The following is a 26,706-nucleotide window of genomic DNA, read 5'->3' on the forward strand; positions in this document are numbered from 1 at the left end:
GTTTTTTCTTAGATCACCTCAGATAATACACAGAAAGAAGCATTTCCTCTCTCTCATCTAACCAGATCCAATAATTTCAGAGCAGCATTTGAGGCTGCTGGAATGCTGTCAGTACCTTTATCAATCCATAAGCATTACAAATACTTGCGCTTACATAGGCTCATTACAATGGTACATTCTGTAAGGGATACACACAGTTCCCTGCTTTGAGGCACTTATACTTCAATTGAGGATAAACCTGTCATTTCTGACCTACTCAAAATGTTTGAGATGTTCTCACATACCTTGGGAATCTGGGGAAAATGGTAATTGATTTGGCCCAATCCCAGGGGAAGGCCCCAAACTATGAGAATTGAGCTAAGCTTAAAAAAAAATAGGTGAAATTTGCATTGTAGGCAAAAAGGATGACATGATAGATAGAGGAAGCTGGATTATCAATAAAAAATCTAATCATTTAGAATTTTTAATGGATGCTTCACCTAGCTAAATTTGACCTGTGGACTAAAGCCAATTTGTGCAGGATCTGAGACCAACTCTTAATTTCTATAGCAAGCCAAAAGTTATTCTGTTTTTACCAAGGAGATTAATTTGAATATTTTCATATAAAATGGTTATGAATAATGTGTACGTGTGGTGTGGTATATGGAGACCACAGAATTACACCTTGTGGACTGAGTGTGCAAGAATGGTGTGTGTGTGTGTGTGGCATGTGGAGAGATGAATTACACCTGGTGGACACTAGGGCTTTTGCACTTGTAGCCTTTCTTACAGCTTCACGCCACTGTTCTCAAAGTTGGCATGGCAAGGAATTGCCTTTGCAAGTTAAATTCTGTAAGTCTCTAAACATAAGTAGCTCATCAGCATACACTAAGCAGTCTGGAAATTATCCAGACCGAGAAAGCCACACTGTAATCTCACGGGGAAGCTGGCATAATAGAAATTATGTGAAACTGTATATGAGTCGACAAATCTCCCCACCAGGACAATTTCAGAGCTTGGGAAGGCTGAAGCCTAGAGGATTTTTCAGGGATAAGGGGGAAAAAACTTAAATAAACAGAAAATTTTTCTTGGGTGAAAAAAAATCCATCTGTGTTCCAAGGCTGGTGAATCTTTTCAGGAGAAACTTCAGAGCTTTTGAGAATAGCTACAATTCTCAGAAATGAGTAAGGGGCTGAATAGTAAGCTTCCCAGGGACTCACGTAGTAACAGGGTGCTGCTGTCCAGACAGGGTGCCGGGCAAGGACCAACGTTCCTGTATCCCTAAGTATTACACATTTTCAGGAAATCCTTTACTGTTTCTGCAGACAGTGTAACAAAGCCTGTGGATCTCCTTTGCTAACCAGTGTTCCTTCTGAATTCCACTTTTGTTCTGCCTGCATTAGGTATGTACCTCCCCCAGGAGATTCCCACTGGAATGCAATTTACTGATGTATAGAGTTATCTACCCTGAGTTAGTTTTGGAGCCACAGGTAGAAGGATTACAACCTTCTTAAAGGTTTGATCAGAATGTCCAATTTGGCCCTCAGTAGGCTGCTCCCCCACCCGCAAAGATCTCAGGAGAGAGGACCGATGAAGCTTCAACTGGTGGCCATGAACTTACTCCTTGGCTAAGGCCTGGCCAAACCACAAGGAGGGGTGATCTCTGTCTGATCTGGAAACAGTTGTTGAGGCTGAAGCATTGAGATGTTCTTCATTTGGTGGTGAGCAATTTAAAGGAATTTATTTCCAAGACTAAGTTGTGTAGTTTCTTCCACTGGTATTTTTATTTCCAGACTAACATTTGAGCTTTTTGCTTTGGATTCATGAGCTTTATTTTTGGTGCAGCTTTCTCGGAAGTGTGGATGCCCGTGTGGCCACCAAGCACATTTATGATGAAAGCAGATTTCACTCCTGGAGTTGGCAGGGGGCGTCATATGACGGTGGAAGCTTTATGGGCTGCCAACGTTGATTTAGAGAGGTTGAAAAGCAGGCAGCAGAGAGTCATGGAACAAGGGACTCTTTCTGGCCCATCTTTCCTGCTCTTCTCCCCTTTTTCTTTTTACTTTCACACCTCCATTTTTACTTTGTCATCTTCCTACACATTCCCTCAGACAAATGCCACCAGCCAGGGAATTATGTGGCAATATGATGGATGAGGTCTGAGGATGAAGAGTGAGTTGAGAAATAGAGAATGGCTGCTGCTTGTGATATTACAGAGCCATCCAGGAGAGCGCAGCAGTGCTGAACCCGAGTCCGCGTGGCACACCAGCAGCAAGGACGAAGCCTCCCTCCCAGGCTGACCCCAGCATGGCAGGTTCATCTCAAAGTTATGGTGGCTAGCAGATGCCAAGGAATTATGGAACTCACTACCGAGAACTAAGCAATAGTGCATTTCACATGTATACCTTGCCCCTGGCTCTTCACAGTCAACTGGTCCTAATGCAGCCACAGTGTGGATTGAAGGCACGGAGGTAAAGGTGACCCCTGCCTCTCCTCCACTGTCTCATGAGACCACTAGAGCACTATGCTGCCCCTTTTGGACTCCTGGCTTTGTCCACAAGTAATGCTGAATGTTCCTTTTGTGTTCGGGATGTCAGGCAGGGCTAGGCTGTCTCCCAGGTGAGGCAGGAGTGCTGTGATGGAGCCACCTTGGTTTCCTGTGGCTTTAGAATGGTACCACTTGCATCAAAGTCATGGCTCTGTCTGTGTATCTGCATCTCTTGCTAATAATGTAGGCATTTCATGTAATATCTTCACCACAGTTAGGAACAAAAACTTAATTTTCTATTGGGAGGGGATAGAACTCATTTTGTTCTTTTAATGGATCCCTCTCTCTGGGGGGTAGCAGAGATGTTAGCCTGATTCCATTACCCTTAGCCTGGGAATCACACAGAGCACAAGTGCTACAAGCCTTAGGCTGTGAAGAAGACTGACATGTAGTGCACAGCATAAGACCCAAATAGCATATCTAAGTATTGTTTTTCTAAATGATTTATGAAGTGTATAGGATTTGCCTTTCTCTTTAAAGTGAAAATGTGCTTCAGAGTGATTTCCTTGTCCCATGGATGAACTCAGCATGCTCTCTATGAGGTAAGACTCAGACATTATTATGGTCTACCTGTTTCATGTGGGGCTGAGGTTTAATCATCTCAAAGAATCAGTGAGCTCTCTACATCTCTAAATCCTGACCAATCATAAAACTTCTCTAATTACCAAGTACTTAATGATAGATGAATTAAACAACATGTTCTTATAGTACATTCATTGAACACTACCCATGGCAGCAAAAACAAATATTTTGAGGCCCATACAAGAGGTGGTAAAATAAAGTAGATTATATCTATCGCATGAAATATCAGGAAATGATTAAAAATCATACTAAGACAACATGTTTAATAACACTGGAAAATGTTCATGATTTAGTTTAGCTTTTTCATTGCTTCATTTTGTCTTTTTTTTCCTTACCTATTTTTCTCTTTGTTTTAAATTTCAATTTTAGTGTTACCATGTGAGCCACACCCTCATACTTTATACCAAAAATAGGTGTGGGTGGCTAAAATTGTCTACAAAATATGCTATAAATCTGGTAAAAATGTATATATATACATATTGAGAAATACATACAATGGAGAAAATATTATGAAGTGGAAACACTCATTTTGGAGGAACAAAATTGTTTTTTTGGAGCAAAATTCTATATAATTTTTTCTTTGTTTTTCTGAACTTCCAAGTTTTCTCCCAAAAGAAAGTAGCATTTTTTTCAGATAAATGTATTTATATGCCCTACCTCTGAAACTACAGCCTCCCATTCTAATTGGTTGTACCTGCTTTTATATCAGGTAGAATGACCATAAACTTTTAGGGGAAGTACATTCTGTCTTCAAAATGGATAGCTTTTTCATCATGGCTTTATCTAGACATATATCCATATGCCTGCATGATCATATCACACAGAACTAAATTCACATTACCTTCCCTGTTTTTCTCTAATCTGGTTTGGGAGAAGAAAGTATGTTCACTTAAACTCAGCCTGAGAGGGGCATTAAACATGTACTAATTCCATGACAAGTTCCAGAACACTCTTGGACCAGCAGGTACCACTGACTTCTGTCCTTATGGCAAAATCCAGTCTTAGTTCTAGACTTGCTGTCCTCTGGTAGTCACACACTGGGAAGGAAATGTCCCTGGAGCACTGACTGGAAGCAAGGATTCCTTCCTTCCCCAGTGGAGCTGGCTGCACCCATCCTCAATACTAGTCCCCAGTGTAATTCATCCTTGGATTTCTGCACAAGCCAGGAGCAACTGTACACCCACAAGGTTTCCCCTAGACAATAACATTCTCCAGTGGGGTGGGATGTGAGTGATGTTTTTTCAGGTGGAATTACTTTTCACCAAATGGTAGCACACATGGTTAACTGAGAACAGGAAACATGGTAAAACAGTTTGGTGAGGCCAGCTTCATGGGCAGGTTAGGGGAGAAGAGAAGCAAGCATCATTAGGAGGAAATCAGGGATAGCATAGGAACTGAATAGAAGGACAGGCCAGCTATGTATATGAGCATTTCCTATGTGAGGAAATGCGTGCATGGTGAAGGGAATACCTACATTCTCAATTTCAGGCTTCTACGGGGCAAAGGTGACTCTAGGGATCAACAGACTTGGGTCCATCTCTTCTTGAAGGGAGACGAGTACCACAGTAACACAATGGTTACTGATTACATGCTGGGGGTCTTAAGAGTTCTCTGTGTGCTACTCTTCACATCCATTCCTACTGGCTCCCTTCAGGCACCATGGAGCCAGTCCTTCTGGTAGAGGCTGTGCTTGCAGACTTACCTGGAGACCCTCATTCCCATAGCAGTATTGACGAGAAGGTAGTGGGACAAGCAAGCTTGTTAAATGTATGAGAACAGGAAGTTGGCTCCACAGGGGTCAGGGACCACATCTTAATGACTCACTAAATGGATTTCCAGAACCTAGCTGGTGCCTGGTGTGCAAAGCTGGTATCAAATTCCTGATATCTATGATCATGTCAGCATCATGCAGCAATAACTCTTGGAGATAATGTGATTCATATTTTTGTTTTAGAAGAGTAGGAGTTCAGTAAATTTCTCAGGAGCACCAGGACAGGAAGTAGAGCCAGGCAGGGCTAAACGAACTTAGTGCTCAGATCTGTCCTGAATACTCTACTCTGCTGCCTTCTTCAAAGACTATAAAAGGGTAAAAGGGGAAGGCAAGCTACATGGAAACACATAGAAGGGACAGCAAGAGATGGTTGGGGGCAGGCTGTGAGGAGAAAAGTAAAAAGATGGGGCACCTTTGATGCCATAGAGGAAGTCTGCTTGTCCAAGTCCTTTGCTGGGACCATAGGTTGGGACTGGAAAGGGGCAAAACTACTGTCTCTGTCTTGTCTATTCACCTCTCATTTTAAGATTTGGGATACTCTAAAACCAGGGCTCAAGTGGTTATAGGAAGACACAATGGGGCCTGAGGTATTCTTTCCCTTTTTGAACACAGCATGGTGAAATTGCCTGCCCACAGTAGCCTTGTTTATTACCCACGATGGGATTCTTAACTGGTGCTTTACTTGTCTGAAGGATGAAAGCCACACCCTAGCTGGGGAAGAGGACTGCGCTTCTGCTTGGGCTCTTGCATAGACATCATTAAAATATATGGCTAACAATAGCTTTCTCAAGAAACTTGAAGAATGCTCTTCCCGCAGTATCTCTTGCATGCTCTCCTAATGTTTTTACCCCGACAGATTTAAAGACAGCTCCAAGGATTTACCTTCTTAGGGAGACCACATGAAAAACTGAGAAATCTTTTTTCTTTTGTGTGTTTGTTTTATTGTTGGTTAGAAGGGTGTTCTGTTTGACCGTGTATTGGCCATTTTACAGATTGCACACATCTTTAACCCTGGGGTAGGAAACTGGACAACTAGGGGTGAGCATGGGGGTGGCAGTTTCTCTATAAGTGAAACAAAGCCAGAAGGGGAGATGCGCAGGGAAACCTCTTAGACCAAAAATTGCTCTCCACACTGGTAGCTTCAGCTCCCACTTTGTGTCAATCCTCATCTGTTCCTGCATTCCTTCAATCCCTCCTGCTCCCCTCTCCCTGAACACTAATACACCCACTGGAATCACAGGTAATGATGCTACTGGAGATAACTATTTTTAAAGAAAGATGTTATATGAAGCTGGATCATCTTATTTTCTAATTTGTTTTATATTAGTAGTTGGCAGTTCTAGGTGTTGGAAATAGTATAGAGATGGGCATCCAAAGGAAATTTATAGTTTTGCTTTCTAGGAAAAAAAGAAATTTGGAATAACAAATCTCTAAAGGGACTGGGATAAAGGCTCATTTTGGACTTAAGTCCATGTCAAAGGTAGAACTGCCCATCTGTTTTTAACCCAGTTCGAATACAGGGATGAAAGTACAGAAAATCAGCAAGTGTGAGACCAAACTGTCTAATTCCTCTCAGAGACCAGGTCGGCCTCGGTTTGGGGCTATTCGTGGTTTTAGCCTTCAGAAAACTTTTCTCCTGGGCATGACCTAATGAAGAATCTCCTGCTATGGGGGACAAGGTGTCTGTTTGAGGAGCGCAGGAATGCCAGACCAGGGGTTAGCTAGAATCTGTTGGTGCTCAGTAAAATACAAAACCTATAAAAAAGTAATAGTCACATACCATCAACAGGATGACTAGAGACTATGGCATATGTTAAAATCACAAGACCAGCTGTTAACAAACCAGTCTGTCTGACTGGAGCCTACCAGAAGTCTGAAGCTCTCCACCAGACTTTAGGACTCTGCATATAATATACAGAACCCCCAGAAACAGATGTGTTAATTACAGTATTATTTGTCATAGCAAAACATAGGTATATACTCAGTTATTCAACCTACATTATACAGTCACTGTGTCATATCTTTGAGGAATTGTTGGTAGCCTGAAAAGTATTTAACTTATAGTGAGATATCAAAAATGAACAAATGAGACAATGTACTAATTCTTATTCATTTCCTTACAGGTTCTTTCCTCTGATGATGTACATAGTAGAGAAAACAAAACTAAAATGGGATGTTAATAGTAGTTATCTCTCAGAAATGAGATACTAAATTATTTTATGTTGTATTCTTTTCTGTAATGTACAAACTTCAAATATAAGTTATTTAATGGACTTTTTTTTAAGTATCTGTACATCCACTAAGAATATCCACCTAAGTCAATACTGGTTGCTATACAATAACTATCAATAAGTAATAATGTATAAAATTTCTACCCAGACGTGTGTAATTATAGTGAAAAACATCCTGACTTATCAATAGCCTTGGGCCCCAGGCTTATTCCTCCTGAGCCACATTAAAATTCATCCCGCTGCTAAGCATTGGTGGCTCATGGCAGTAATCTTAGCTACTTAGGAGGCAGACATCTAGTATTGAAGTTTGAATCCAGCTTGAGCAGGAAAGTCTATGAATCTCTTAACTACCAAAAAGCAAAAAAAAAAATGGAGCTATGGTCCACATGCTAGAACATCAACCTTGAGCAAAGGAGCTAAAGGACAGCACCGAGGCCCTGAGGTCAAGCCCCAGTACCAGCACAAAAATGTAAACTAAAACAAACAGACATCCTGCCAAAGTCCTGCCTGGTATGTCACATACCAGTAGTGAAATTTGTACCTGTTGAGTATCTGCTCTAGGCCAAGTATCTCTATACAGCCCTTAACACGCTTATTAACATGGAAGGTGAAGTTCACAAGGACCATGTGCCCAATCAAATTCGATTTAACTCTCTCATTCTGGTTTGCAAGCCATGTTTCTTTCAACCTTGGTAGCCCTGGTGGCCACTTCAGAAGAGATGGAGATTGCACAAACTATTTTATTACAGCTTCTAATGCCTGGCCCAAATAACAATTGAAAAAAAAAATCTTTGCTTTCACATTACTCTCACCGAAGCACAGACAAAAGAAGCCAAATTTGCAGACATCAAAGACAGACAGATGACTAACTCACCTACTGGCAAAGCCCTGGCAAACAAGTCAGAGACTTAAAATCAGGCTAGCTTCTACCCAATGGGGAGGTGGCCACCAGCAGTGAAGGGAGAGGGGGAGGGAGGGACCAGCAGGCCATGTCCTTTCCAAACATTCTCAGTAAGCCCTCAGCCAAGGTGTCATGGCTACCTCTTCTTCCCCAGCAGAAAATGAGCATCTCTGGTCATTTCTTTGAGCTGATTAAAAAGCCTACCTTGTAGATCCTACAAAGGTTTAAAAATATAAAAATCTTTCCTCCACAAGGGAGGAATAATAATAGTAATAATAGATGACTTCAATGTTTTTCAACTAAGGGCCTAATGGCTAGATGTCATATCAGGCTCTCTTTACACACACACACCACACACACACACACACACACACACACACACACACACACACATCATCATCATCATCATCATCATCATCATCATCTATATCATCATCATCTACTTTAATCCAATCAGCACCAGAACAACTTCTTACTCAGCACCTTACAATTCCAATCCATTATCCATTATCTCATCTGCTTCTCACATGAACCCTTAAGGAAGGAAGGAAGGAAGGAAATAAGGAAGGCAGGCAGTATAATTCCTTTTAACAAGGGTGGGAAATTGAGACCCCACACAGCTCTATCTGGCTTATTTAATTAGACAGCAACTTCCTTTTGCAGAGGGACTGGCCCAGAGTGGAGTGGATATGAAAGTTTTGATTCCAAAGGTGGCAGCACTGGGTCCCTGGAGTACAGGAACCTGAAGAAGGGTCTGGGAGTAAGAATGAAGGTAATGAACTGTTCATGTCACAATATTGCCAATGGGGATAGCACCGTGAGAGTCCCTTCTTCCAGTTCCCTGTCCTACACATCCATCAAAGTCCAGCCAAATCCCACAGATCCAGGAAGCTTTTTTTTTTCTTGATTACTCACAAAAAGCTATAATAACAATTACAATATCATGATAGGTTTTTAAGGGAAATAGGAAAATGAAGCACAGAGAAGTGAAGTAACTTCTAAAGCAGACACTGTTTATAAGCAGCACAGTCTGAACTTCAAACTGTATCCCATCCCAACTGTCCCACCCTTTTGAACATGCCACACTCTATCACCAAATTTTCCTTAAGTATCAGTTCCTTGAGAGTAGATGACATGCCTCCTGCTTTTCCAAAATCCCTACCTTTTACCCTTTACTACTTAGGCAGAATACCAGGATCACAGGAAAGTAAGTATCCTATGTGAAATATTGTTTGGGTAGGCCCAAGTAACTAGAAAACGGAATATTCTGGGCACTTGGATTATTAGGCTGTCTGCAATATATAATTAAAATAAGGGTGAATGTGAAATATGTAATTTCTCCTAGATGTGTTTAATCAGGCATTCATCATCACATCTGAGTCTGTTCTACATAAAAAGAACCACTTAGTAAGCATTTCCTGTGATAAAGGTAATGAGGTACACAGAGATCTCAGAGAGATTTAAGTAAAGGCAAAACCAACACCATTGGACATAGGGATAGACAATGCTCTATACAAGGAATAATACTCTGTCTAAGACTGTTGAGCTTACAAGACACAGAGAATACTTATCTCTTGCTTGGCAAATTAATATTTAAGAGACAGTGAGAGAGGAAGCACAGAGCTCATTGGGATCTGCTCAACATCATCAGGAAGGAAGATGCATCCTGCTACTGTGTAGGGTCAGAAACAGAAGAGAAGTACTTCCTTGGACAAGTTTTTGGGCAAGTGAGGAACTCAGAGATCTCTTCAGCATGTCAATCACTTAATTATGACCTTCCTTGGCAGGCAAAGTTAAATATACATGCAGTATACAACTTATTTACCGGGGTCTCATTGCATTTACTTAGCTTTGGAAATATAAAGGGCTCAAGAAAATTCATTGAGATCAGAAACTTTTGAAGGTAGGGATTAGCTCAAGGACATTTAACTTGACATTTGCTAAACTAAGCTAACAATAGCGGAGCTATCTACATTTTTTTTTTAGCACAGCCTGTATAATAATCTTAAAAGACTGAAAAGCAGCATTTTATTTATAACATAAATATCCCACAGTTCACCCTAAAACCCAATGAGAAGAGGAAACACCAGGTTCCTGGTACATACATTTGTGTCCTCGTGGCTGTGGCCATTGGTCTCCACCAACTCCTTTGTACCTTTTAACTGAAACATTTAAAGAAAACAACAGTGAAAGAAGAAGCAAGTATATCTGGTAAGTATATATCCACTTATTAGCTCTGATTTATCTGAGGTTGCATTTTATAAAACTTCCAGTGAAGGAAAACAGATGGAGCACATCATTCTAATGAGTCTTGTTGAAACCAGTTTGAGATTTTAAGAAGCTTGAAGGGCTGGCCAAAAAAAAAAGAGATAGAGAGAGAAGAAGAAGAAGAAGAAAGAAAGAAAGAAAGAAAGAAAGAAAGAAAGAAAGAAAGAAAAGAGAAGAAGAAGAATCTTGGTCTTTATTTTTTGAATAATAAGATTAGAAAGCAGTTCCATAGGCATAAAACATACAAAAGTGGTTCTTAAGAATAAGAAACGATTTCGTTTCCTACTTGGATTGCTATTAATTTAAACCCTGCAGTGTTTGCAAGTTGCCACCAGCTAAATGATGTTCTGCTAACGATCACTCATGAATGATGGGTTTGCCTGACATTGGAACACGCCGCAAGGCTACAGTACATGTCCTCCCTGAGAAAAAACACGTCTGAATGACTGACACCGTATCTGGACCTAATGAGAGAGGACGCTTTGCTTCTTTTCCTAGAAAACACTCTTCTCTCTCAAAAGGCCCTAGAGTAATGAGCTACCAGGAAGTTTAGGAAAGCTGTAATTAGCATTTGATCCTGTCTTGGCTAGGAGCAGACCTCTAGAGACAGGTAGCAAAGGAGTAGGTGAGGTGGCCTGGCAGCTGCTTGACAACATCTCTGCTGGGCTTTTTCCTGCTTCATAGGAAGGACTTACGGTGGGAAACAGGTACTTAAAACTGGAAAGAAAAGAACAATCATATATCCCACCAATGTGTGTGGATTCTGTACACTGGTTCTTCCTGGCCATCTGAGCATATTAAAGTGAAAGTATCTAGGCTTTCCAGGGTAGCTTTAAACTCAAGCTTTAAACTCAAACAAGCACTGGGTGCCAGTATCTCATGCCTCTAATGTATCTATTCTAGAGACTAAGATTGAGGATTGAGCTTCAAAGTTAGCTAGGGAAAGAAAGTCCATAGACTCTTATCTCCAATTAATCACCAAAAAACAGGAAGTGGAGGTGTGGTTCGAGTGATAGATCACCAGCCTTACATGAAAAAGCTAAGGGACAGTGAACTGAGGATCCACAGTCAGATGGCTATAGATCCAAGGTTCTCTGGTTCATGATCACATCCATCAAATTAATGGAAAAAATTAATTAATCATCTTTAAGGGTGCCTCACAGATAGTTCTATGCATAACATATAGGAGTATTTGGGCAAGATAGATGATAGAAAGATAGATAGGTAGGTAGGTAGGTAGATAGATAGATAGATAGGTAGGTAGATAGATGCATGTGTCTATATACAGTATGTTTTATATATTATATACCTTACGTGTACACCACAGTAATAGCCAGACTATCTATTAACATATCACATGTAAAGACTTTTAAAAAAACCGTGTTTCCCTAGCTTAAGGTTTTCTTAGTAGGGCATTTTTAAATCTTTTTGTTCGGTGTATCTCACCTTTAGTCTAATAAACTGTACTGCCATGAGTTATCACAGAAGAAAGGTCTGCTCTGTAGCAGAAGGACTATTTGTTCATGACTATATCATTCAAGAAGTAAAGGACTATTTGATCCATAACTGCATAAAGATATCAGTTGCTCTCCTTCTCCCTATTCAATAAATCTCAGCCTCTCTGATCCAGGTGCCCCTCTGTGCCACCCATTCTCTTCCCATCTCCTGACCGCAGTACTGTTCACCCCCCAGCCTGCAGGTGCTTCTCCATGCAGGCCTTGATGCTTCTGCCCTCTCAGTGTCTCTCTCTGCTCCTTTCCCAACCTCTCCTCTCCCTCATCTAGGTGCAGGAAGCCCCCATCACTATCTTGGAAATGGAAGGCAGCAGTGGTGGAGGGAGGGGCCTAGGGAAGTTGCATCTCAACACACAGGGAAAGCCTAGAGCACTCACCCAACTACCCCTTCCATGAAGGGGTTGAGACCCTTAAGGGAAGAGTCTGCCCTCAAGACCTAGCCTTTCTTGTCAGTATTCCTCATCACTGACAATTGCTTCAAATAGCAAAATCATAAATGTTGAGTGAAGTATACACATTTCTCTCTGTGTGTATGTACCTGCAAGTATATTTATTAAGGCAGTATCTGTGTGGGCACAGATGCAGTGTTTTCATGTATAGCTGTAGTACACATACACAAAGAAAGCCTGGGAAAGCCATGTTTGTGGAGGCAAGAGGTATTTTTCCATTTACTTCCACGGGAGGGTGGACTGCCAGGAGAGGGCCTGAATTGTGTACTGTGCAGATGTCCTTCTTCAAGGACAAGTAGAGACAGTATGGTGGGGCTCTCAGGCAATGGCTTGGTAGTGGAAATAGTACACAGGTGGCCACTGGCTATTGCATATCAACCCCTCCTACAAGAGACTTGGATATTCTCGGTTCCTCTATTTAAAAAAAAAGACCATCAAGTCTGCTGATGCAAAAACTACTTCTTTCTCATGCCTATTTTCTTTTTCTTTTTTTTGTCAGTCATGGGGCTTGAACTCTGGGCCTGGGCAAACACTCTCCCACTTGAGCCACAGTGTCACATCTGGTTTTCTGGTGGTTAATTGGAGATAAGAGTCTCACAGATTTTCCTGCCCAGGCTGGTTTTGAACTGCGATCCTCAGATCTCAGCCTCCTGAGTAGCTAGGATTACAGGCATGAGCCTCCGGCTCCTGGCTTCTCATCCCTATTTTCTAAGTCTTTAATGACGGTAGTTGTCCTGACTCTTCACATTCAGTCATTCTTCCTCCTCTCTCTTCTTCTTCCCATCGCTCTCCAGCTCCCCAATTCTCCACCCCACGTGAGTGTTTTACTCTTTAAAAACACATGTCATAACACCTCCATATCAATTTCTTTGGCACAACTCAAGAGTCTATTCTTATGACTAAGTTTGGATTTCAAATCAAAATAAAAGGATTTGAGTTGTTTAAAGAAGGGAAAAGTCCACCCCTCCCCTCTCCAAATTAAAAGCTTTATTTAAAAAAAAAAAAGCCAAGGAGAGAGCAAGTAGAAAAAACACCAGCATAAAGCTATGGTCCTTGTATTGTAACAATGACAATGTGTGTGTGTGTGGGGGGGGAGAGTGTTGATGGTGTTCCCAGACTGCTGATAAGTGTGAATTGAGTCAACCAGACATTCAGTTCAATCTCACATTGCTCAAATCATACAGATTCAGTCTATTATTAACCATATATATTAACCATATAACATCATTACTTTTAACCATATAACATATATTACCATATTAACCATATAACATCATTACTTTTGTACACCATTTTGTCCAAGGCCCTAAAAGTTTACAAATACTCAGTGTCTTCACTTTTCCCTAACAAGTCATTTATATTTTTCGGGGACAATAACTAATAAAATATATTTATAATCTAAAAATCATTGCAAAAAATAAAAATTGTTTATAAACTAGCTGAGTCCCAGCTGATTATGGCCATGCTCTGCTTACTTCATATTTTCAATTTTCTAAATCTCTGAGTTAGAATAAATGGTATAAATAATGTTCTCATAGCTATGTGTGAATGAAAAATTTAGCACAACCTGCACTTGGTTCACCAGCACTGGGTTTATTATCTGTGATTTTTTTGTGCCCGCTCATTTCATTAGCACTCATTACTTTCTTGGCAACAGGGAGAGGCCAGAACTCAGAAAGCATTTCAAGGGCTCTCATGGCTCCTCCAGGACAGACAATGGGGCTTAGATTTCACTGGGCTGCCTGCCTGCAGAGTGATCCATCTTCTGCTGCTGTAAGACAATACTCTCCCATCCACTTGTCAATGTCAGGCCACACTTCTGGATCAAAGAAAGCCAGGATGAAATGATCAGATTTACAAACTTCATATGAAAGGTTTGTAGCACTTGCTATGGCCGGATAAGTGCCCTGATTCAGAGAGACGGTATATTTTTAATGTAGCCATGAATCTGTCTCTTTTCTGCCTGTATGTCTGCACGACCAACACAGATTAGACTAAACTTGTTTTCTTCATTCTCAGACCTAAGAGGAAACTAACTGCTTATTCATCTACATTGCCAATATTTAAAACTGTATCAAACCTCATTCATATTTTCTTGAATAAATATTCACACGTAGGTAGGCCTTGGTAGGAACTGGGGTGAAGATAGAGATGTTGAGAAAGACATTATAAATTCCACAGAGCAAAGTTGCTAAAGTTGACAGGGTAAGGCTAATTATTCCTCAGATTCCCTTCAGTCATGTCTGTGTGAGCCACGCACTGGGGAATATGTGGTGGGGATGTCTAAACTGATTTGTTTGCTTACCTGTTCGTGGAGAACTTTCAGTAGTGCTTGTGTGTGGGACTGCTCTTCCTTTGCTTGTTCCAGTTCTGACTTTTTGTTATTTAGCTCCTCCTGGATGGTCAGTAATTGCTATGAAAATAAAAGGATATTGAACATCAGTAGGTCTGCAGGCCAGGAGAACATAAAAAATGCACCATATCCTCAAGATGACCAGCATAGATTTTTACACCACTTAGAGCTCCATCCAGATTCTGGCTGAGCTTTGGTGATGTATTTCCCCCACTTAAGTATAGGGAACACTGCCGTTCTGACTACACATTTAGGCTGTTTGTGATCCTGATGTACAAAATCTGTTTTAGTGTCTGTGAAGGCACCATTACATTTCTCTGAAAACATATGCAGAATACATTAGTGAACAACATCCTGATAGCTGATGAGATCAAATAATAAAATTAACTCATTTTGTCCAATTCAATTCACTTGCATATTAAGGCAAAGCTAGCTTTCTGGCCACCCCAGAGAACTACTTCACCAAGTGGCAGGTACCACAAAGGATCATCTTATTTTCTCTGTTATGACGATGATGTTTTATTAGATCAGCAGGAACTCAAGTCCAAACTACAATCAATATATCAGCCAAGAAAATTGCTGATATAAGCTGTCAAAACATGAAGCTATGGCTTACACTGCTATTTTGAAGCAGGACATTTAAGGGATTTTTTGAGCTCTCCTGGCACCATACCTATAACTCACGGGGAGGCTGATCTTGTCTGCCTAGATTCCACTGCTGATTCTCAGCCACACAGTTCTATGTTAGAGGCTGGAGAAGATGCTCATGAGCTTCAAGATGGGCTCTGGAAACAACTGTGTCTGTTCACATCTTGACAACAAAGGACCACTTTGAAAAGACAAAGGAGGATTTTCCTGTTGCCATACCTAACAAATACTGCATTGATGATGAGGAGGGTTAGTACATTCCTCTCAGGAAGCAACCTATCTCCAACGTCCAGGTTGCCTTTTCAGAGCCTGGTCAAACCTGAATATCAAAGCCTAAAGAAATACTGGCATTGCGTTTCTCATTAACTAAAAGGGCTGCATTCAATCTTCAAAACGACTGGCTCTGTAGGACTTGCAGGGTAGATGGTAATCAAAGCACACTGCTCTTTCCCTTGACTTGGCACTTGTTCCTCCTTGCTTTGGCACCAAGTCCAGATTTAAGAACCACTTTGGGTTTCCCTGGCAAAAACAGTAACGTTCTTATCATTTCCCGAACACTTAGTGCCTTCTATTCTCCTATCTGTCCATATCACCATCCAACCACATCTGGCTCTGGTTTGTGTGGTTTACTGCTGTCTGAACAGGAGGGGCGACCCTGTGCCTTCAATCTCACTCATGACAGGCCCAACTGTCCCAAAGTAATGTGTGTCTCTAATATAGATGATATCAAATGGTTTTTAACTGAGCAATTTCAAATCCAATCTTTTTTTGAACATGTGTTGGAACTACTGAGGGCTTTGTAAGGTTCTCTACTACTTGAGCCATACCACCACCAGCCCTTTCTTTGCTTTATTTTTGAGATAGGGTCTTGGCATTTCTGCCCAGGGCTGGCTTTGAGCCATGATTTACCTTCTTATAATGTCCTGTATAGCCAGGACCACAGGTATGAACCACCTTTTCCAGCTTATTGACTGGGGTGTGATCTACTGCCTCTGGTGATTGCATAATATTCTGTGGAATATACTGACCCATTAAGTCACACCATAGTCTTAGGAAAGGATCTGGACATTGTCTCTGGGCAGTTGGGTAGGTCTGTGGATCTTCCTGTTCATTTTGTAAAGAACACACAGTGTTTCAGTAATGAACTTGGGGAGGGGGAGAAGAATACTACTTGGGTTCACCTCTCAGCTGTTACTTCCAACACTGCATAGTAATGAGAGAAGTCTACTGCAATCTTTCATCTACACTTTCCAACTCTCCATCCTATAGAAACATACACAATCCCTACCCTTGACCCCACTTCTTAAGCTTCCTTTCCCTTTCCTCCCTGGGAATCACACTTTTTAGATAAAACATCTCCTCTTTCATCATTGCTCCCTTTGCTTCTTGTGAGTAGATAATCACTTCAGTGGTTTACAGTGTCTAGATCCTTATTTAAATGTATATATTTAAATGTATACATTGTCATGGCTGTCCGGGTTTTCTATATTTTCACTATTTTTTTAGGATCCAGCCAGATTAACATTTTGTATAACTCCTCTATTGCTTCTGGTGGCTGTATAATATTCTGTAGAATATTTTAGCCCTCCCTCCCCCCTTTTTTTGTACCTAATATACCCTTCCAATGAAGGATACTCAAACTGTCTCCAATGCTTTTACAAGGTGAATATTCTAGAACATGTTTTCCTGTGGTCCTGTGGAATGGTTTCCCTTACACACATAACCAGGGGTGAACTTCTGGGCTCACAGATGTGCCTAGCCAGATGTTGTAGCAAAGCTACCCTACATTATTGTTCTACTGCTTCACATACACCCCAGTGGTAGGTAAGAGCTGCATTGTCTCACATCTTCATGGAAAGCATTTTTCAGGTTTTTTCATATTTGCCAGTTACAGAATATAAAGATTCTTCATTAAAAAATTCTATTCTCTGATTCTCTGCAGTTATAAGCATCTCATCATATGCTTTCAAGCTTTGGGGTTTTATTTATCCTTCTTAAAAGAATAGTCAAGGGCACTAGTTCTTCATTCTGATCATTCTGGTTATTTATTAATATCATCTGAGAAGATTTTTTAAAAATACTGATTTCTGGGCTCCACAGGAGGCCAATTAACTCTGAATAACTAGATGTGGGACCCAGGCATTGATTTCCTTTTTATACAAAAAACTTTCAGTTAATGCTAATACATAAGGAGGGAGTAAGAATTCCTGCTTCCTTCAATGTTCACTTAATCTGTGGCCCTACTATGTGACTTCATTCTGCATGTCTATTCTACTAATGTCACCAGTGCTTTTTGTAATTGCCACTTGAAATGCCAGGTTCTTTTCTGCCAGCTATAAGCTGTCTCTAGAAATCCCATTTGTATACATGGCTTCAGCCACACATATCATGTACTAGTTCTTTAGGCTCTGTCTGTCATTTACTATACATTGCATCCTTCTCTGATTGTTTAAATGGTGTCCAATAGCTTATCCTCTCCTCACCCTGCACAACCCTCCTCCTGTGGTATCCAGAGTTCAAGTCTCCACCCCCCCCACTCCTGCTTATTCCTCTGTCTTTTCTCCATTCTTTCTTTTGTCATAGTTAAAGCTACTAAGATCTTGCCTAATCACACTGACATTCACCCCCTACACTTCTGAGAGATTTGCCCATGCAACAATTAAAGTGTTGCCATGCTTAAAAATATTTTTTGTTTCCTGGGCCCAAAAGATGAAATCCAAACTATAGGACTTCTCATTCTTCCTCAGATATGCATACATTCTCTTACTACTCAGAATTCTGCCTGGCAGTTTCCTACTTGGGGTGTGTGTGTGGGGGGTCATTGGGCTTGAACTCAGAGACTGGGTGCTGTCTCTGAGCTTCTTATGTGTGTGTCTGTGTGTATTGGTTGTTGGGCTTGAACTCTGGGCCTGGGAGCTGTAAGCTCAAGGCAAGCAAGCACTCTACCACCTGAGCCATGGTGCCACTTCTGGTGGTTTTCTGGTGGTTTATTGGAGATAAGAGTCTCAGAGACTTTCCTGCCTAGGCTGGCTTTGAACCACAATACTCAACTCTCAGCCTCCTGAGTAGCTAGGATTACAGGCATGAGCCACCAGTACCCAACTAGTCTCTAAGCATTTTTTTGCTCAAGGCACACCTCCACTTTTGTCCTTTTTGATTATTAATTGGATCTAAAAGGCTCACAGATTTTCCTGCTGAAGCTGCCTTCAAACTTTGATCACCAGATCTCAGCCACATGAGTTGCTAAGCTTACAGGTATGAGCCACAGGTATCCCACTTCTACTCAATCTTGAAGCCCCAACTCAAAGGTTGCTCAAAGGTTGCCAAGAGGGATAGACACTCCCCACCCCTACCACTCACAAAGGCACAGGCTTGGGTAATAGAGTAGGGACTGGGTTTCTTTCTCATTTACTTTGTAGGCTTGGCTTCATTACTATTTTCCAGGGCAAAACCTACACAATTATGGGCAGTAGCCTTGGGTTCTTCCCCAATAAAGAATCAACTAAACAACCATAGTTCATCTAACCTCTATGCTTCCAAGGCATTTGCTACAGTACAACACATTTCCTATCTATCTTCAGCTAGACTAGACCTACCAAAAGTGGGGTTGATAATGTGTCAGTTGGGTACACGTAACACGTAGTAGGTAGTAGGTAAGGATGAATGAAAGATTGCTCTGATTTCTCTGGGGTTGAACCAAAATGACAACAAAAACACTTTGAGACTCTGCTGCTGGGTAATTTGTTTTAGACATATGAATATATAAAACTTTCAGAGGAAAATAGCAGCTCCACTTAAGACATTTTGATTTATTACACTGGCAGTTCCAGATACCCTTTTTTCATCTGAAGACGAATATCTCTTAAAAGGTTAAAGAATTCCAATCAATTAATTCATAATTATGTAATTAATTCTTCATGTCCCAGTTTTAAAATAAAAGAATAAAACTACCACTAGAGGGAAAATTAAAACCAACACTACAGACTATTTTGTGTATTCTACAAAATTAATGCTTTATTGTTTACAAAGTATAAACCTGTGAATCTAATATTTATGTATTCAAAACAGTGGTGATTCAAACCTGCTATTCTTCATTTGACTAGATGCCCTACAAAAACAGTGAGAGCATTCACAACTAGATAATTTAAGTCAGCCTTTCTGGTCCTTTTCATTGATATTTATGAGACTGTATAATATTCTTTCTAGTTTGAATTTTTAAGTACCACTGTGTCTCAATTACAGAAGTTCACAAGCAGCAAGAACTTAATCAGAAGTGTCTCCTGGTTGGGTTGGCTGACTACAGCATAATTTTAATTTAACATTTGAGAGTATGGCATTAAACAGATGCACTATTACATTCTTTGGTGGTTACAACTGAGTGTGTTCCAATTAGACAATTATCCATATGCCAATCAAGTGCAAACACTGGCGGACAATAAGCAGGTAAATAAATGCTGTACCTGACACAACTTGATATTTCCAGGCCACTGATTTAATAGGATCATTTGTAATGCTCTTTGGGAACAGAGTCTTCCGTGTGTAATGGGTCTTTTTCTTTTTTTTCCCCTGACAAATTCACAGAGCATTACAAATGTTATTTGGAGCCCCAGAATAAGTGAGGTCACATCTCCATTTTTACAGATGGGAGAATTGTAGGAACATAGAGGTTGAGCCATGTATCTGAGGTCACGCTGTCTGGGGGAAGACCTACCACTTGCACAACTCAATTTTCCTGCTTCAAGCTGAGATTTCTACCTTGGCAACCACAAAGCACTGTCAATTTTAAATGGAAATCAGGACATGCCAAACTTAAAATCCTCCTAGTGACAATTTGTACCTAGGCATTCATCATTCCCATTTATGAGCTAGGCTGCTGCAGAGAAGCTACTGTGTATGCTGCATTCCTTTAGAAGCTGCTATCTTTTCCTGCTCTTTTTTTCCCCTTAAATCTTCTAATTTTGTTTTAAGGTAAAGTTAACAGACTATATAAGGTTGCATAGAAGTCAGAGAGGACATGTCAATACTGTATGTGAAATACATCACCAGCATCATATTATAAGGGTGACACCTTCAGAATTATGTAACAAGGATCTTATGGATCTTTGGCAGGAGATTGTGTGCAGGTGGGATGGAGGTTATGGGTGGCACAAAATAATATTCCCAAACAGAACCCTAAACTTGTGTCATGTATGGTTGCAGAGAATGGCACTTTCTAAATTTATGGTGACATCCTACCTCATGACACCAGCTGGGTAGATACTGACAGTGACTGACACTAACACACACACATACACACATCCCCTCCCCCCTCCTTTCCCAGTGCTTGGCTCTAGCTCAGTTCTACAACAATCTGCTAATACTCATTCACTCACTCATTCATTCAATCAGTCAATACTGAACTTCTATGTGCAAAATGCTAGACTAGGTAGAAGACATTGAGAAAACTACTTCACAGAACTGAGTCATGAAGATGCTAGTCTATACAAAATAATGTTTCAGACAACACAAAATCCTCCAATACTAGTGACTACTAGTATGTTCCCATAGGAATTCAGGAGGTTTTAGGGGATCAGATGAGAGGTTAAGGGAAATGGACTCAAGGAAACTATTGTGAAATGTAATTTACTCTGGAAATAAGTCACTGATTAAATATTCCCGATAGAGGGCTGGGAATATTTAAATCCATGGAGTGTCATTTACATTTAACATGTCTTTGGCTTTTCTGACTTGTTTTTGATAAATATTATCCCATTCCTGTAGTTATAAATCAGACATACCTCTCAGGGGACCTGACTTTAAGGCCACCTAAGGAATAAGGAAAGAGACTTCCAAAGGAAGTTCCCCCACAGAGGCCATGGTAGGTGTGCCCATGTCTGGATGGTCTGGTGCATGTACCACTTTGAACATCAGGTCTCCCTGGTAGTTTCTGAGAGCCTACTACTGTCAGTCTCCCTCATCTCCAACTTGATTTCCCTGAATATTTATTTCTGCCAGCTCCACCAGTACCTTACCCTGCTATAGTGCTGAGATGGAAGCATACACCCTAAACTCTTTCCTACTTGGTGGGATCCTTTTCCTTTATCCACCTCTCCAGGCTCCCTAGGCCCTCCATGCCTCCATTCTGTTTTGTTTACTGACTTTGGCCTGGAAAAGAGGACAGTCTAACGATATCTGCTTTACAACTAATAGAAAATCCAGTCACTCTCTGATTGTCAGGGAAAGCTGAGATATAAAAATAAATCAAGTACACATGGGACAACCTAAGAGCAAGGCTTTGCCTAAAGACAAACACATCTCAGGGTATTTCTGACAAGGTAAAGAAACTTGGCTCCAGGGAAGGAGCCACACAGTACCTATAAAGTTCACTTTTCTCCTTGGGAAAGGGATGAAATTGAACTTGCTTGAATTTTCCCATTACAGGGGGTGGTAACACTACTCAAGTTCTATTCTAGTTGGAAATGTCATCTACTTACACCGGGGAATGAAAACGTACTTTGATTTATGCGGAGCATAAGGGTAACCCAGCCTGTGGTCCTAAGCATCAATCCTGGTGCCTTTCTCTCTGCCTTAGGCACAGTGACCCTTGGGGGAGGGATAGGGACCTCTCCCAGACAGAGCTCCACTGCTCAGCAGATGACTGATGACCTAAAGCTGGATCATAGGAATGAAATTGTGTTCAGGACTAATATCCTATTACACCAGGCTATACATATTTAATTCCTTGGGTCTTTCCTCATAAATCAATTCCTCCCAGACCTTAATCTCGTCAATATCTTTTCTGATATTGAATTTTAAATGCCATTCTCATTGCTAGGCAGAAAGGCAATCTCTTGTTCTTGATGGGATCAGGTTGCATTTATCGCAGAGAGATGTTTAGAACGTGGCCTTGTCCCCTGACCCTGCTGTTAAAAACCTAATGCCAGCCAGAACCAAACAACCAGGGCCAGCTAGCTCCCCCTCTGAAAGACCCTGAACCCTGGGATTATGCCTAGCAGTACCCTAGGGATTTGGAACAGCAAGGGAGACCAATGAGAAAACAATACTAAGTGTTTTTATGTCTCTTGGTTTTCACAGGGGTGCTGGAGACTTCATGAAAGACCCTGCTTGATCCTCCCAGGGGCAGGGTTGCTGGTAGGAATGCCACTTCCTGGGACAGTTAAGGGGCTAACACAGAAGCATTTAAAGTGTGTCTACATCTGAGAGAGAGCTCCTAGTGTCTGCAGGATTAAGTCCAGGAAAGAACTCAAGAGAACAGGGGCTCAAAGCGGAGATATTTCTAGGCTTCCCAGGACTAGTCCATAATGAACTAGGATTTCCCCTGCTGCAGGAAAAAAGAGAAAAGAAAAAAAAAGCCAATAATCCTATCAACCAAGCAAGATTTCCAAAGGGAAGCAGGCATGATTTTTGTAGATTCTTATGAGTCAGAGAGAGGATGGAAAAACTCAGCAAGCCATAGAGATGATGATCTGAGTGAAGGTTTAAGTATAGAGATGTAGGGAGCTGCATACACTCATTGTTAATAATAATAAAGATAATAACAAAGATAATAATAAAACTTATCAAAGTTCTTGCTATTTATTATCTTGGTGCATCAGCAATTTTGAGAAAATGAGTGATGAAATACTCCACAAAAATTCTTTCATTAATCTAAATTCTAAATAATTGCTGGCAGTACTGTTAAACTATTAAAATTTAATAATGCATAATGGAGGATTGATCTCTGGGCCTTGTGTGTGATTGCCAGACAAGCACTCTACCACTTATGCTACACCTCCCAGAACCACAAATTCATTTTATATTCCAACTATTGTATCCCATCTCTCAAGCCCTCCCAATCCTTGTCATTCACACAGAAGAACAAATCTATACACATTTGACTCGGATTATTTATTTCTGCTTGTTTTGGACTCCAAAAAATTCCATCTCTAAAACCATACACTCTAGATTTCAACAGTGTATTCACACTAAACAATAATAGAAGAGTTACTGCAAAGTTTAGGATTTGCACCTGAACAACTTCAAGTCTTTCTGGGATTATTGCATTATTTTTTATGCTTAAAACATAAAAAGTGAGAGAACTACCAGTTGTGTTATCTAGGGCTGATAGTGCAAAGTTTAGTTCCTGGGGGAAACAGTTTTACTGAATTTAATATTTTTAAAAATTGAAACGTGCTCTGTTTAAATAGCTAATGGCTTCCTTTAACATTGAAAGACCAATTAAGAACATGTTAAATCCATTCCATAATTATCAGTTGCCTAAACTGTGTTTTTGTATCTGTTTTTGTTGAAAGTCCACATATCAAGTGTGGGACAATGACTAACCCACAACATTATCTAAAGGAGGATAAAAAATCAGACAGGTGGATTAATAAAAGGAATTGAATAGACAATTGTGATTTTTTTTCTCTTATTATATGTACGTACGTACGTACGTACGTGTGTGTGTGTGTGTGTGTGTGTGTGTGTGATGGAGCTTGAATCAGGGCCTGGCTGCTATCTCAGAGCCTCTTTGTGCTCAAGGCTAGTGCTCTACCACTTGAGCTACAGTGCCACTTCCAGCTTTTTCTCGGCAGTTTATTGGAGATAAGAGTCTCATTGACTTTATTGCTTGAGCTGGCTTTGAACTGTGATCCTCAGATCTCAGCCTCCTGAGTAACTAGGATTACAGGTGTGAGCCACTGGCATCTAGCTTTTATTATAATGTTTTTACTAGCACTTATGCTAATAAAAGCATATGTGACATTCAATATAAGAAAACTTTCTTGGCCATTATTATTATTATTCATTTCATGATTTCACTGGAAGTAATGTCATTTAGAGGAAAGAAATGTTTAACAAGTGTTAAATTGTTAACTAGTGTTAAATTGTATCAAGTGCATGACTATAAACAACATCTGAGAGAGGGAGATCATGACCTTGCCTGTTGGGCTGGGGGATAGAGGGAATTACTCCATCAGATATGATTTCCTAAGACCTTTCTCAGAATATGCCAGTGAGAGAGGCTTGTGTAAAACACAGATATTTCTTGGCCTTCATGAAACCAACTGGAATTACTGGTCATGATCCTCTAAGAAGAAATACAGCCAAGGGCAAGCAAAAGACAAATGAGTCACACACTTAACATTTGAAAGGAATTGGCTCCATTGTTGAGTTGCTGTTCTACCTTCAAGTTTCTTTAATGCTCTGGTCTCCTCTTTTTCCTAATCTTTCTCCCCTGATGACTGTCTCATGAGGAATAATTTATCATCTGCAATGAAATACACAATTAATTTCTTGAACCCAGGAAAAAATGAATATAAACATGTTTTACTCTAAAACTGATGGCCTCTTTCTCGAATGGTTTCTCTTTATGACATCATTTTCAGGGTCAGCTGGGCTTCCTGTTTTTCACTTCCTTCACAGGATGAATAAACTATTTACCAGTTGGATATTGTGAGATTAAAAAACAACCACTCAGCAAGGTCCTTTCAATAAACAAAAGTATTGAGTGTAAGTAATGTCATTACCTTCTTTGAAAAAAATGGGAAGAGGGAGACCCAGGTAGGTCAAGGAAGTTTTAGCTAATAAGTGTGCCCCACCCAGGTATGCTAGTTGCCCTCCTTCAGAAAATTTCAAAACACAGAGCAACCAACTTGAATTACTGCCATCTATGCAATTGAGAAGAGAAAGTGTCAAATGTCTCCTTCAAGTAGGAAGAGCTATCTGAGCTATTCTCTCTGCTGCTGGCAACTGCCTTGCAAATGATAATCCTATTTGCTGAGATTTATCTATTCTTATCACTTCATTTTGTAATTATATAAGCTGGTTATCACCCCAACCTCTGGGCACATGTACAGTTGTTAATGTAGAAATTTAGGATATTAGCATGCTTTCCAGCCAGGTTGGCCCATTTACTTCAATCAAATAAGAGCCAGATTGAACAGCTGATCTTGCAACACACCCCAAAGGCCACAGAGACTTATTCATTCCTTGTAGGGTTTGTAACTCAGTTATGGTCAAAGATGACAGTTAGAAAACCCTGTATGGGTGATTTGTTGCCAAAATCCTAGTAGCTACCTTGGGAGAGGTCTTTTTCCAACTGAGTCAGGTTCATCCAGTTTAGCCACTGCAAAGAGCCAACCCATAATCATTCAAGCATCATCAGCAACAGATATTACCACCATCACGGGCCTTTTTGCTTGCATTTTTCAGAAAGCAGCTTTTAACTTAATGGATACAACAGAAATATATGTGCTGGAATCTTGAGAGCTTTTAGTTGATTGTTAATGGAAAAGGAAGTGGTAAAGACCTAGTGTGTTCTGTAGATAGAGGAAATAAAACTGAAGGTATTATCTCTACATCAACTAGAGATGCCTAAGGATAGAAACTTGATAAATTATGGATCTAGAATCTCCGCTGTTACTTAGCTCATGATAACTGCAGAACTTCAGTAAAGAAAATCCAATGATTCCGGATTTCCTTCTGCTAACTAAAAGGATCAGATAGCTAAAAACAGGACAAATAGAGAAGAGCATCTTGAACTTAGCATTCAGAAACCTGAAGTGGCTCTGGAATCAGCTCTACAAATAAACAATCACATTTATCTACAGAAGTGGGAGGCAGAGAAAGTCCAATCGTTCCCCATCAAGTTTCCAAGTTACTTTCATATATTTAGACTGGTCTGGAACCCACAGTTTAGGTGAAAGAGAATCCCACACATCCATCTCAGGGGACCATGCAGAGCCAGGCAGGCATAGGAGAAAGATTATTATAGGGTTTATTAGAGGAATCATATTTCCCTCAAGAGGGAGCACATGGCCTACGTCACCATCCAGGTAGCAGGAAGGTCTGAGGGAAAGGAAGTGAGGTAGATGGGAGTTCAGGTGGGTCTGGGCGGAGAGAGGGAGGGGCCAGCTGTATGGAGGGAACTCCAGGTGTGGGTGGAGCTGAGGACCAAAGGTGAGCATAATACTAACACAATACTAACATTAGGACTCTCAGAATAACCAGGATCTTTGGAGGGCTTCAGGTTTCTTCTGTTCTCCCTCCACTCCAGGATCAGGTGAGGGCTGCAAGAGACAAGCCCTGTTTCTCTAGGAGTCTTTACCACCTGCAGGCGATCCTTTGCAGCTGTTTAACCTCTGGACTATACCAGATTTGCCCATCCTTCAGCCTCAGAGTCTTAAAGGAAAAACAACAGTAACAGCAGCAGCATGGGGATGAGGTTTAGTTGGCACAATACAATGTGGCACCACCATCTTTCAAAGATCTCAAAAAATGCAGACAGAAAATTACCATCTTGAACTAATCTTGTCTGCTTCTGAAACATTAAATACAGGAAGCATTAACCAAGGGAACTGAATTACTCAGATACTTTAGCATAAATGGTGCCAGTATGGTTTCGCATTCATAACAGCACAAAAGGCTCCCATGGTACATAAATTAAGAGAAATTAGAGCTGTAGTTGCAAAGGCCCCATTGAT

The 26,706-nt window shown here is 40.6% G+C and overlaps 1 protein-coding gene across 1 annotated transcript in view; it reads right to left on the minus strand.

Moving 5' to 3' along the window:
• Window positions 1–26,706, minus strand: part of Enox1 (ecto-NOX disulfide-thiol exchanger 1) — a 279,670-nt gene that overhangs the window by 47,755 nt on the left and 205,209 nt on the right. Inside the window, exons 11-12 of the mRNA XM_013027584.1 lie at window positions 14,549–14,656; window positions 10,118–10,174 (exon numbers count right to left, since the gene is read on the minus strand). Coding sequence (XP_012883038.1) covers window positions 10,118–10,174; window positions 14,549–14,656 — 165 coding nt within the window. The remainder of the gene's footprint in view (window positions 1–10,117; window positions 10,175–14,548; window positions 14,657–26,706) is intronic.

The sequence above is a fragment of the Dipodomys ordii genome, unplaced genomic scaffold (assembly GCF_000151885.1).
Source record: "Dipodomys ordii isolate 6190 unplaced genomic scaffold, Dord_2.0 Scaffold1, whole genome shotgun sequence".
Classification (NCBI taxonomy): domain Eukaryota; kingdom Metazoa; phylum Chordata; class Mammalia; order Rodentia; family Heteromyidae; genus Dipodomys; species Dipodomys ordii.